The sequence below is a fragment of the Camelus dromedarius genome, chromosome 17 (assembly GCF_036321535.1).
Source record: "Camelus dromedarius isolate mCamDro1 chromosome 17, mCamDro1.pat, whole genome shotgun sequence".
NCBI classification, from domain to species: Eukaryota; Metazoa; Chordata; class Mammalia; order Artiodactyla; family Camelidae; genus Camelus; species Camelus dromedarius.
The window spans coordinates 40156937-40170279 of NC_087452.1; the positions used below are offsets into that span (position 1 = coordinate 40156937).

The 13343-nt window shown below is 41.0% G+C and overlaps 1 protein-coding gene and 1 long non-coding RNA gene across 5 annotated transcripts in view; one reads left to right on the forward strand and one right to left on the reverse strand.

Annotated features, from left to right (window-relative positions):
- The window catches only part of LOC105084630 (uncharacterized), a 128448-nt gene that overhangs the window by 12583 nt on the left and 102522 nt on the right, over positions 1–13343 (forward strand). The window lies entirely within an intron of this gene.
- ENTPD3 (ectonucleoside triphosphate diphosphohydrolase 3) overlaps positions 2606–13343 on the reverse strand; it is a 31609-nt gene continuing 20871 nt past the window's right edge. For all 3 annotated transcript variants that reach the window (XM_031470019.2, XM_010974789.3, XM_064496692.1), the window contains 5 exons: positions 12927–13157; positions 7375–7644; positions 7110–7220; positions 6336–6473; positions 2606–4097 (listed from right to left, as the gene is read on the reverse strand). In XM_031470019.2, coding sequence (XP_031325879.1) covers positions 3861–4097; positions 6336–6473; positions 7110–7220; positions 7375–7644; positions 12927–13157 — 987 coding nt within the window. In that variant the 3' untranslated portion in view covers positions 2606–3860. The remainder of the gene's footprint in view (positions 4098–6335; positions 6474–7109; positions 7221–7374; positions 7645–12926; positions 13158–13343) is intronic.

Here is a 13343-nt window from a genome sequence, read left to right on the forward strand (position 1 = left end):
CCTTGCCAACATTTGTTATTTGTGCTCTGTTTTTGAACTTAATATAAATGGAATTATACTATCTATTTATCTATTTTGTGATTTCCTTTTTAACCTCAACATTATATTTGTACGATCCATCCATATTGGGCATATGTTGGTAGTTCTTCTGTCTTTATGCTGTATGGTATTTTCTAGTACAAATATACTGCTATTTATTCTTCCATTTTATGGGATGGGCATCTTGGTTGCTGGCAAGAATATTCTTAAGTGTGTATCCTAGTATACATTAGAACACATATCTCTAAGATATATCCCTTGGCCTAGAATTTCCAGGCCATCTGGTGTGCGTATCTTCAACTTTATTAGACAATAGCTCAGGTTCCCAGAGAGATTGCATTAACTTACATTCCCACAAGCAGTGTATGAGAATTTCAGCCATTCTGCACTTTCATTAACGCTTGGTGTTTTTACATTTTTTGCCAGACTAATGATTATATTGTGTTATCTCACTGTAATTTTAATTTGCACTACCCTGATTTAATGAGATTGAGAACCTTTTCATAGTTATTGGACATTTAGATTTCTCCTTTTGTAAAATGTCTTTTCAAGCTTTTGCCCATTAAGAAAAATTGGCTCACCTGCCTCCTTCTCACTGATTTGTAGTTCTTTATGCAATTTGGAAGCTGGTCTTTTATTAGTTATATATGTTGCAAATACCTCCTCCCACTCTGTGTATTGTCTTCTCACTCTTTTAATGGTGTTTTTTTGATAAACAGAAGTTCCCAACCTAATGTAATCAACCATATCTCTATTCTTTTATGGTTAATGATTTTTGTATAGTGTTTAAGGAACTGTTCCCCCTTTTTCATAAATACACCATCTACTGTAAATATTGGTTCCTCTGAGTTTTAGAAAATTTAGTGCAATGTATTAAAATCAAGTGTTGGGAAATTTCATCGTCTCACCTACAATAACTTTTATTTTGGAATTGAACTATAATTAAATTGTATCTAACTCTGGACTACAGTTTAATTATATATAGTGGCTTCATAAAGTAATTTTCCAATTAAAAAAAAAACTCTTCCCTTATTGAAGATCTTAAAATTTATCTCCTGCATTCTAATCTAAAACCTTTGTAGGTTTATATTTCACACTTAGGTCTTTAACTGACCTGGGAATGATTTTTGAAAATGGTAAGAAGGGATTGAGTTTCCTTTTGCCTCGATATGGAAATCCGACTGTCCCACATTTTTCACTACGACATGACACCTCTGTCTTAAATCACGCAACTGCACGTAAATGGGTATGTTGGACTATGAAATCTAAAACCAAACTCCTCTAACTGCCACAATACTGCCTTTCTGTGTGAAAGGAAGTATGATGCACATAATGCGTTTTAGACTTAACCCGGCCGGAATCTCCATCTCCAAAATTGCTTACTAGCTGGTGATACTGGCATGTTATTTTCGTGCTGAGCCCATGTTTTTCTTGCATGGTTATTGTAAGGAACAGGCACAATTTGTGATACCTAATTACTTTATCATTACTGTGTGTTTCAAATGTAAGCACTTGCTCTGTTTGGAGGCTTGGGTCTTCCGTAGTTGTGTTAATTTTCTGTCGCTTTGTAACAAGTGGACACAAACTTAATGGCCTACAACAACACCCATTTCTGACTTCTCAATTCTGGAAGTCAGAAGTCTGTGTGGGTTGTCTGCTGAGGGGCTCACAAGGCTAAGAAGGACATGTCAACTGGGTCAATCTCTTATTTGGAAGCTCTGGGGAGATTTGCTTCCAAGTTCATTTAGGTTGTTGGCTTAACCCAGTTCTGGCAGTGTGGGACTGAGGTCCCTGTTTCTTGCTGGCTGTCAGCCAGGGGTTGCTCTTAGTTCCTAGGGGCTGCTCTCAGGCCTTTCCCATGTGGCCTTCTCTCTCTTCAAGCTAACAGTCAGATCCTTTTTATGCTTTGAATATGACTTCCTTTTCTGGAGAAAATGCTCTGCCATTAAAGAGCTCATATGATGAGATTTGGCCTACCTGGAAAGTCTCTCCATCTTAAAGTCAACTGATGAACAATTACATCTGCACATCCCTTGTGCCATGTAACCATGTAATCTCAGGGTGAAGGTAATGGGAACCATCTTAGACTTTTGCCTACCACAGTAGTACTACATACATTACTTGGCCTGCCAATTTTGAGATGATCTGTCTGAAAAGAATTCTTTGATACATGTCAGAAAATAAAACAACAATCTAAGAATTTATATAATTAGTTTTTTAAAAGTGGTTCAGGAGATAGGTTGTTGTGTGTGTGTGTGTGTGTGTGTGCCTACATACATGTGCACACAAGGAATGCTTTGTGGAAGAAGTAGAGCTAGGATTGGGCCCTAAGAAATGTGTATTGGGTGGGTGGGAAGATGACCTGCAGTCTAGGTCAGGAGAACTGTGTGAACAATGGTGTGTTTGTGGGATGGGGGAAGCCATTCTGGGTGCAATCAAGATCTAAGTGGCAGATTGTAGCCTATAGAAGTTTTGAATGTCAAATAAGATAAAGAAATGTTTGACTCAATTATCTCAAGGAGCCAGAGGTTTATTATTAAAGTGAAGCACATTGAACTCTCTGGAATAAAGGTGATATTAATGCATGACTTAATACACCAGGAAAGTTTGCTTAAGAAAATTTTCTTAGTTTTTGAAGCTTCCTTTCATACATACCACCTTGGGTACTTAGGAGAAAGAGTGCAGGGTAACACACACACCCCTCAATCACAATAAAATGAGTCTTTTATTCCATACTCAGCTAAGAAACTACAATCCAAAAGACTGTTGATTTTTAGTTTGTAGCCATTGGACTTGCTGGAGTTCTTTTCTATCCCACTTTGGAGTTAAACATCACTGCAGCTTCTTTGTCTTTCCCCAGTCAAGCATTATGGCTACTTTGCAGAGGCCTGCCATCTAGGAATGTACTTGGCAAATCAAAGACTAGGATGTCCTATAACAGCATCAGGTATACCTGTGGGAATGGTGGGCGAAGTACACACACCTTGCCAGTAAGGGAATTCAGCCGCAAGCAAGAGCCTACCTAGCAAAGGCAGAATGATCTGGAATGTGATAGCCTTCCTAGGAATAAACGTTTTACGGAGGAGACACCTTAATGGGAAGGGGGACGGGTGAAGAGGATGAAACACAACAGGTGGCGATCTAATGCCCAGAGCCCTGAGTGGGACCCCACTTCACGAGGGACCTGCAGTTTTCTGGGAGATGTTCTGTGTGTCTCTGTCCTTCAGGATCTGTCCCCATGACAGAAGCTTGGCTGTGGCCACTGTCCTCAGGTTACAGGAGGCTTCTCCCCCAGATACGATATTCTACCCATCTGAGGGAGCTCATTGTTTATGAGGTTGCTAAAAGAAGTCTTAGTTAAGGACCAATGACAGGAAGCCATAAAATGAGATATCTGACTGGGCCAAATGCTTACTAGACACCTGCCAGCTTCCATACCTGCTGGGATGAATACGGCATTTTTGAAGGGGGGAAGTGCAAACTGAGCCCTGAGGTCGATTCTCTGACATCAAACTATCGTGTTCTCAACTTACTCTTCTTCTGGGGCACTTGGAATAAGAAGCCCTACCTTGATGGCCTGTCTTGCCTCTGTTCCCTAAAAGGTCAGCTAGTGGGTGGTGAGGTCTGTGGTGGAGCAGTGTGCGCAGAGTGATTGAGGGGCTCCCCAAGAGGTGCTCTGGCATAAATCAGTATCTGAGGCACATGACTTAGGTATTTGGCTTTACTTGTATTTTCCGAAGATGGACATTTGGCTTGCATTATCTGGTGCCCCCAGGCTGGTTCTGGACAGCCCTTGGGCTCCAGGAGCCACTTTGTCAGGCTCACTCAGAATCCACCACGTGGTCCAAGGAATTCTGGGAGCGCCTCTGATTCCTGGATGACACACACAGGTACACGAGATATGTCAGACACAGCAAAGCCACTGCTGCAAAGAAGGCGACGATGCCTGTAAAGGAAGATGGCTGGATGGGCAGGCGGATCAGGCGGCTTTCGGCTGGGATCTGGTTGGTCAGGCTGAGCATGTAGCCAAGAGACCAGCCTATGCTGCTGTTCCCCACCTGTGGAGCAGAGGAGATGCCTCAGTTCTCAGGGTCAGGGTTGAGGAGCAGATTACATCCCCAGGACACACCCCAGTAACCCTCCAGAGCCACCTCCAGAAAACTGTGGCCTAAGGAGGTCAGAGGACTTGCCCAGGTTCAGACACTAAAGGCTGGGTTAGAACCTAGGTCACTGTGAACACAGAGTCTCAAGGGCCCAACCTCCTGCACCTCAGAGAAAATAGCCAGAAGAGCTGAACCTCACAGCCTCCGCACAGCCAGGTGTGAAAAGGGCACGGTTAATGCCGGTGAAAGCTTCTCTGTCATCAGGTACAGGAACATCTCTAGCTAAAGCAGGAGGGTGGTGCATGTGTTACTGAATCCAGGAACGGGGTTTCTAAGAACAGGAGGCCAGTCTAAATGGGAAAGACTTTGTCAATTTCATCTGGTAGTTGCAATCCATTTTTGTTTACGTGTTTTTAGGCTATTTCATTAGATGAATAAATGTTTCATATTTGCAATCTTCATAATAAACTGAACTTTTTAATCATTATGTTATTCTCTCTACCTCGAGTGATGCTCTTCATCTTAAAGACTATTTTGTCAGGTATTAAATAGCTACATCAGTTTTCTTTTGGGTGGTGTTTGCCTGATAGTTAAAATTTTTTTTAACTTTCGAACTTTCCGTGTCTTTATGCTTAAAGCCTAAGTATTTCTCTTATAAACAACATATCCTTGGTTTTCAAAAATCCAATCTGACAATGTCTGTCTTTTAACCAGTAGGTTCAGATCATTTATAATTATTGTGATTATTGATATATTTGGACTTCTCTCTAATATCTCAGTTTTAAATTTTCAGTAAGTGCTATTTTCCTATATTGCCTTAAAAATCATATAAATATGTTCCCCTTTACAAGGTGAGCATTTTAGGCCACCCTTCAGTCCCTCACCCCCATTGCACTGAATTTTAACTATACTTGAATTCTGGGTTGTTATAAATGGATTCTTCTCTTTTACTTTTCTTTGGTGTTAGTTTTCTTTTTTAAAATAAGTTTTAAGCCACAACATAATTTATTCTTATTGCCTACTTTTTATAACATCTGATTTATTTCTCTTCTTATTTAATCACTTACTCCAAAAATATTTTGGATGTAAATCTTTGTGTGGCAAATCTTCTGAAGTCTTTTTTATGCCCTCACATTTGAATACTAATTTGGCTGAGTATAAAATTCTTTATAAATAAAGAAAAGGAACTTGAAACCCAGAGTTCTGTATCCACCCAAATTGGTATTTAATGGATAATCATTCCCCATTCTCATAATGTACTTTCCTGGTAATTAGATTCGTTAGAAACAAAACTTGGAGAGTACATGCCACCAAGGGTCCTTATAGGTCTCCAGACATCCTTATTTTTTGTGGATGACTCAATTTTATCTATGTACAAGTAAATAGTCACCAGGCCTAAGGCTGGATATCGTACGCTTTAATCTAATTATTGCCGAAGCTAATGTTGAACAGACTGACTCCAGACATACTTCAGGCTTTACAACAGCTATCCCTGAAATGAGAAAACCCTCCCAGAACCTGGAGAACAGAGTGCTGGATGAACATATCAGCAAGGCTGAGTGCTGCCTGAAAGCCAGGTACAGAGACCTCTCACCAAACAGTCACCAGACAAGAGCTTTAATCCCAGATTTGGACCATTGTGGACAGTTGAGAGGGAATACAGTGAGCTCAGACTCATTGCAAGAGCAAATTCTTATTTAATGCTGCTTGTTTAATCACTCATGCTCTAAAGCATGTATCTCACTCTGACATCTGTGTACAGTAGAGAGCAATTAGTTACTATCTTCTCAACAAAGTTATTATATTTGAAGCTTCTTCAGGATGAAAAGTCTTAGACCCTTAATATGTTTGTTTATTCACTCAACAAACATTTACTAAGTACCTTCCAGGTTTTCGTCCCTGCACTGAATGCTAGGAATATGCAGATGATAAAGCAAGTCCTTCCCCCACATAGCTGAGTCCATGGTTCTTGGCTTCTAATCCTTAACTCACGTGGAGGGGTTTCTGGTGACCACTTCCTCTGAATTCTCCATCATCTCTTTTCTAGCTCACAAGCAATCAAGGTCTCATTGGCTCCCACTCAGGAACCTTAAATTCCCAATTCCCCTTTATCTTCTACATTGCATTCAGATACATACACACAAACATTAGTTTTGAGAGGAAGGGGAGAAAACAATTTGTACTTCGACTTACTTCTTTTTCAAAGTGTATCTTGGGCCAGGTCTCCTCGGTGAACTTGTATCCATGTACAAGCAAGTGGTAGATGTAGTGGGCTGAGAAGCAGTAGGAGCGAGCGTACCCTTCATCAAACCTGGGGAGCAGCAGTGGGAGCTAAAGGGAGGTTCACAGCAGGGAGGAGGCAGGTTTTAAAATGCACATTTCAGAACACCTTAGGTCAAAGAGTCATATTTTAAAGAATCTTATCACTCAGAATTTCGTAATTAATATTATTCTAAAAGAATACAATAAAATAAATAATAATAAAATATCCCTATTTTTATGTTCATTTGTTTTTTTTTTAGATTCCACATATACGTGATAACAGACAGTACTTGTCTTCCTCTGTCTGATGTATTTTACTAAGCACAGTACCCTCCAGGTCCACTCATGTTGTTGCAAATGGTGAAATTGCATTCTTCTTTATAGCTGAGTGATATTCCATTGTGTGTACACACCATATCTTCAATACTTCAATTTAAAAACCCTGTACAACATCACGGAAGAACAATCTAAGTTTATAGAGTGCTTATTATGTGCCAAACACTGTTCTAACCATTGCGCCTGTGGTTAAAACATTAATCCACAACACGGCTATGAGGTGGGATCCCTTATTACCCCTATTTATGGGTGTGGTGAAAATAGAACAGCACAAAGGCCAAATTCAGAACGTACACACAGGCACACAAATGGACTCTACTCTGTTCTGCTGTTTGTACTGATACTGATCCGTTCCCTTTAAATACTGACCTGACTCCAGTCCTGTAAGCAGAAATTCCACGTGCTTGAGTTGAAGGTGTGCAGGGAAAAGCTACCCGAAAGGTTGAGAGCATTGGCTGTGTAGTAGAGTCCCGAAAAAGCCTGGAAGGAAATCAGACCTCAGAATGGAGTATGATATGGAGGTTTGAGAGTAGGAAATAAGAAAGTGAGAAACAGGTCAGCAGAGGAAAAACAGAAAGGTGAAAAATAAAAATTCAGTGGGGAATCAAGGAATCTTTTGGGGTTTTGCTCTTACCAAAAATGATCCTTTAACTTTTGGCTGATAAACCCCATCAAAGGAACAGTTTCTTTGGTCATGGCAAGCCTTAAAGTTAAATAGGGAGGCCACCTTTTCCCTACACAGTGATGGGTCTCCAGTTCCTTCAAAAGTGATGTTGCTGGGGTCATGACTTTTAGGTCTCAGGTCCGCTGTGCACAAGCTGCCAAACACATCTGCCCCAATGAAGGTGGTGGTGTAATTCCGAGGGTAACAGGGGTTGGTTACCTTGGTTTTGGTGGTAGAATTCTGCAGGTACAAGAGTGAGGTGTTAGAAATCACTGTTTTGTGGAGAATCAAGTACTTTCTGTTTGCTTCTCAGTATTGCTACCCTCCAATGCCAAGAGAGAAATGGAAAAACTGCCATCTGTGTCAGTGTGTTCTTGAAGGGAACTCCCAGGTCGTCCAGGTAACTCAAGTGGGGGCTGAGGGACGGTCACCCCGCACCAGGCACAATGCTAGGCTCTCGCTCACATTATCTGCTCCAGCCCTTATGACAGCCCCGTGAAGCAGGTTTTATAAACTCCATTTTGATGAGAAAACAAGATATTGATGTTTAGATTAATTAGCCATTTTGAAGAAAATATTATCTACACACCTAAAAAAATAATTCTGTAGGTACAAATAAATATACCATGAAAATTAAGGCTCCCTCCCACCCATTTCCCCCACCCAGATCCCCTTCCCTGGAAGTAACCACTAATGCCAGTTTTTGTGTGCCAGAGACTTTGTGTAGACTTGTTATATGCATATGCATATATGTTTTCTTCCCCCCCTCTCTTTTTTTAACTTTAAATCATAAATGGCAGTATTCTATACATACTGCTCCTTGTTTTTCTTACTTAAAATATATCTTTGAGATTTTCCATTCATTGAACATGTAGAGTGCCTTTTCTTTTTAGTAGCTGCATAGAACGCCACTGTACAAATAAACTATAATTTATTTAGAGAATCCCCTCTAAAGGAAAATTTAGGTGGTTTCCAATCATTTGCCATTACAAAATGATGCTGCAGTAAATATCCTGTTACATCTTCAATCTGTCTGTAATTTATTTGGTGTTAAGGTTTTTCCAGATGACTATCCAATCTTTTATCTATGGTAAAAAAAAATGTTGCCTTTATCTTATGCTAAATTCTGAAATGTATTTGATTCTACTTTTGGACCCTCTTTGCCAAGGAATTGGATTTGAACTCCATCTGATTTCAAAGCCACTAAAGCATATTTTATTACCTACAGTAAAGTCTTGACCCAGAAAACACTTTTAGCCCAACTCTTCCATTTTACTGATGAGGATACTGAGGTACACATCAACATAATCTAATCATTTAACAAAAGTCAGTGGTAAGATTCTGCACAGAATCCTACAGAAGTCTGATACTCATCCAATATAACTTACATGAGTGTCCTCCAGAAAGATCGTAGTATGACTGTGGAGGCAGCATACAGGCCCCTTTCTGCCTCAGTGGTGTGAAAAAAAATCTATGATATTCAAAAGCTGTTAAGTCTAATCTGTAATCTGTCACACCAGGGTCACCCTATTGCTAAAATATTGGTTGAAAAGAAAATCAAATCAAGCAACTGATTACTTAGTTTCCCCCTCCAAATCTGACTTATAGTTTTTAAACAAATCATTTCTTGGAGAGAAATGGCTTGGAGAAGAAGAAAGATAATTTCTGGCTAGAAGAAGCTCAGTAAAGATGATTTCAATTCTCTTGTTAGAGTGTGAATTATTTAAGTCTTCACCATTCAAAAAATCTTTCCTGAACTTAGTGTTTGCAGGGCTCGGGCATGAAAGGGTCAACCAGTAGACTTTAGATAAAAGGTTCCACAAAAAACCATAGCATAATCTGACCTTAGAGTAAAACCTGTTACAGATGGGAAAGATAGTGATAGGAGTGATCCTCAATAGTGACAGAACACATAACATCTCAGTAGTGATAGACCACACAACATCTCAATAGTGACGGAGCACACAGCATCTCAATAGTGAAGGAGCACACAGCATCTCAGCAGTGACGGAGCACACAGCATCTCAGCAGTGACGGAGCACACAGCATCTCACTAGTGATGGGGCATACAACATCTCAATAGTGATAGAGCACACAATATCTCAGTAGTGACAGAGCACACAATATCTCAGTAGTGATGGAACACACATCTTAATAGTGATAGAGCACACAATATCTCAGTAGTGATGGAGCACACAGCATCTCAGTAGTGACGGAGCACACAGCATCTCAACAGTGATAACATACACAAGGAAAGTAGATTTAAAAGAAAAGTATAGCTGTAAGTTGAAAGCTGTAAGTTTTCTGATGAATACAAGCCAAGAACTAAATAAATGGAAGAATATTTTACAGATCTGGATAGAAACTCTAATCACTAACAAGCCATTTTCTTAAACCTAATTAATGTATGAATCTGTGCAACTGCCATCATAACCTCAATGAAAATTTTTTCTCTTTGTTACTACTTAAGATAATTTTGAAGTTCAAAATAAATGTCTGAGAGTAGAAAACAAACTATTGCAACTAGAAGAACATGATATTGGCTCAAGAATGAACAAATTGATGAATAGAACAAAGCACAAAATTCAGAAATAGATTCTCATCCATGTATTTATTACTAGAACGTCTTGGAATCCCTGAAATTATAAGAGTGCAAAAAATTATCACAACATTGAGGGCGGGAATCTGAATGGCTTTAATTTTGTTAAAAGATTGCCTATTGATCCATTTAAATTAAAAATATCCCTATTTTTCGACCCTGTCCTACAGAAGTAAAATCACTAGTTCATAAATCACTTCTACGTAGTTATATGTACAAGGTTTACTGTGTTTCTGTTGTAGGGAAAAAAAGGACATAGCTTGGTGTCTATCAGGAGAGGAATTGTTGATGAACTATGGAATATTAAATAGTAAAGAAAATAAGTTATATATTGACCAGGAAAAGCATAGAACTATAGCATATCAAGCTGAGATCAGTGAAGACACTCAGTGACTAGGATTGGAGGGAGGTTCTTTCATCTTTATTTTAACACCTTTTTGTATAGTTTGACATTTTTACAATAAAAATTACTTTCTTTTATAATGAAATAATCAATATAGTTTTTCTTTTTAAATAATGGTACTTGGAATATTATGCACCTATAAAAATAGCAATTTCAAAGGATATTTAACAACACAGGAAATTGCTCATGATATTATTGCTAGGTGAAAAAAAAGCTGAATATAAAATTATATATATCATATGAGGCCAAATTTGTAAATACACGTATTCATGCATGGAAAATAAAAGCATGACAAGAATGCAGCAATATGTTGATGGTGGTTAAGTCCAGGTTTTGTTGGTTTGTTTGTTTTATTATTTATATTTTTTATGTCTGGATTTTCTAAATTTTTTTCACTGAACATATACTACTTTAAAAACAGAAGAAAAAATCTTACTTAAAGAAGGAGAGGAAATGAATGTGTATCCTTAATGTCTAACATGCTATCAGAGTGAGACTTGAGCACTGGAGCGACTGGAGGCCTGTTATTAAGAAAATAATTTGCAAAGTATGTATCTGGGTGTCATTCTCCCATTTCCATGTAGCCCCTTATATAACAGACCAGAAAATGAGAATCAGACTGGTAACATTTACTCAGCCAGTGTTCATGATGCAATAATCTTTGGGAACCTTCTAAGCTGGGGCTTGGCAATACATCTTTGAAACATGAAGTTATTGGTCAGGCAGGCCAGGACATGCATTTGTGAGTGATCCTCATCACACCTGGATCCTTCCCCTCGCCTGAGTCAGAAGGCTTAGAGGGCGGAGCCACCTTCCCAGGCATCCAGATGTTATGAGGCAAAGTTGGAGACACCCCCCTGTCCCTGTGAGCTGACTGTCCACAGTGAGAGGCTGGCATCTCCACCTCAGCCCGCAGTGCTGGGCTCACACCTTGAGACCTGCATTCTCAAACCAAATGTGGAGTATTCACCCAGGTGGAGTATTCACTTCTCTACTGTAGACTATTACTAAACACTGTAGGAATGTGTGCATAAATACACACAGACACACACAATTTCTCAGGCCATCCAAATTTTAGAGGTAGCTTCTCAGACCTCCAATCACCCTGGGAAAAGGGTTATTTCACCTGCTTCTCTTCTCTTGTCTGAAGTTCAGAGGAGCCCCCCCTACCCTCCACCCCTGCCAGGGCCAGAGCTGGAGGAAGTGGCATTAAGTATTGCTGGAAATAAAAAATAAAAAGAGACGGAGAAAAGAGGAGCCCCAGCTGGGGAGGGTTGATTAAGCTCCCTGGGGGGTTGGTTTGGCCTAGCGGAGGGTGGAGATGAGAGTCTGGGGTGGTCACTGCATCTCCTGAGAGGTGGACGCATAGCTGAGGGCTGCCTGCAGGGTCCTTCCCAGGCGGTGTTCAGCCTCTCCCGACAGTACACACAGCATGCGTGTGTACTGGGGCTTCAGCCCTTCCTGTGAGGCTGAAAGACAAGTTTTGGGGAGTGGGCCAGAACTGGAGGGTGAATTCTTACAACCCACCCTGCATGACTAGTCAGTGATGCAGGAGTCTGAAGCTGTGAGTCCTGCTGATGACACTTTTGTAAACCAACCCACTTCTTCTGCAGAATACTGACTGGGGAATACTGCTTCCTCCCTCAATTACCAAAGCAGGTCAGAGAGGTAGGGGTTAACCTACTGATGCTGTGTCCATTATAGTTAGTCATAGACAGACCCAGCCCTCGTCTCCTGCCCCTGGGTCCCATCCGAAGCCAGGATCTGTGGCCTCCGGTTGGCCTCATGTCCCTCTAGGTGATCAAGGCCCCTTCCCTTCATTTTCCCTTTAACCTTAACTTCCCTTCTCAGCCATGGCTGAGACTGACGTCCCCTGAGCGCTGGAGTTTGGGGCTGGGGGTTGCATCCATGGTGCTAGTGCCCTTGCTGATGCACACAGTGCTGACATCGAGTTTATATTGGTGACAGCCTTCTAGCTGATGTCTGAAGTAGCCATCTGTGCCATGGAACAGTGGCCACATGAATTACTGACCAATGTGATGGAATTTGGTTTTTCCAAAATCCCACCATATACAGGGCATCAAATCTGCCTAATGTAGTCTCATCTAAAAGGAGGCTGAGCCTGGGGGAGGCTCTGCTCTCTCCCCTGTCAACAGGCGTTTCTCCTGTGAACACCTGTATTATTTTGTCTGCACTCAGGGGATTCTCAATATTCTTAGGCTTATTTAGTGACTGGTTTAAAACAGTTTGTGTCCATAAAGGGATCCCAAGTTCTGAGTCACTTACAAAACATCTGGAGCCCTGGAATTTCCCTGGATTTTTGACTCAAATACACTGGAAGTGGTCAACACATCAGAGAGAGAGAGAGCGCACACTTGGACCCCCACAAGTAAACAGGAAAATGCTGTTGTTTCCATCCACCTTCTAATTGGAGTGGAAAGGACAGACCCCAGAAGGCAAAGCACCCTCCCCTCAGCTAAGACCCCCAAGGGAAGCCCTCCTGCTCCCTGGCTCAGATACCTGAAGGAGGAGTGCCAGAAACCTCCTCTCAGCCTCGTTCCGCCCATAGCACTGGAAGCTGTGTGTGTAGAGCATATACTCATAGCCGTACAGGGACACCGTGGTGCTGCTGTTGTTCTGCCCCACCTTTTCTTCTGCCACAAAGGATATTTGAGTGGAAGCACCACCTAAATCCAGGGCACCAACGGTCTCTGCTCCATTCGGATGCACCCACATATGCCACAGGTTCCTCTACACGGTGGGAACAAGAAGCGAGAAAAAAGACCAAAGAAGGTACCATCTCTGATTGGCCAGCGTTCTCTACCCAAGACCCATCTTCTTAAGAAGTATGACATGGGGAACATTCGGGGCCAAACGCTTATAGGGACTGGACAGGTAACATAAGGAGGAGAGTAGATTAGGCACAGACAATAGGGA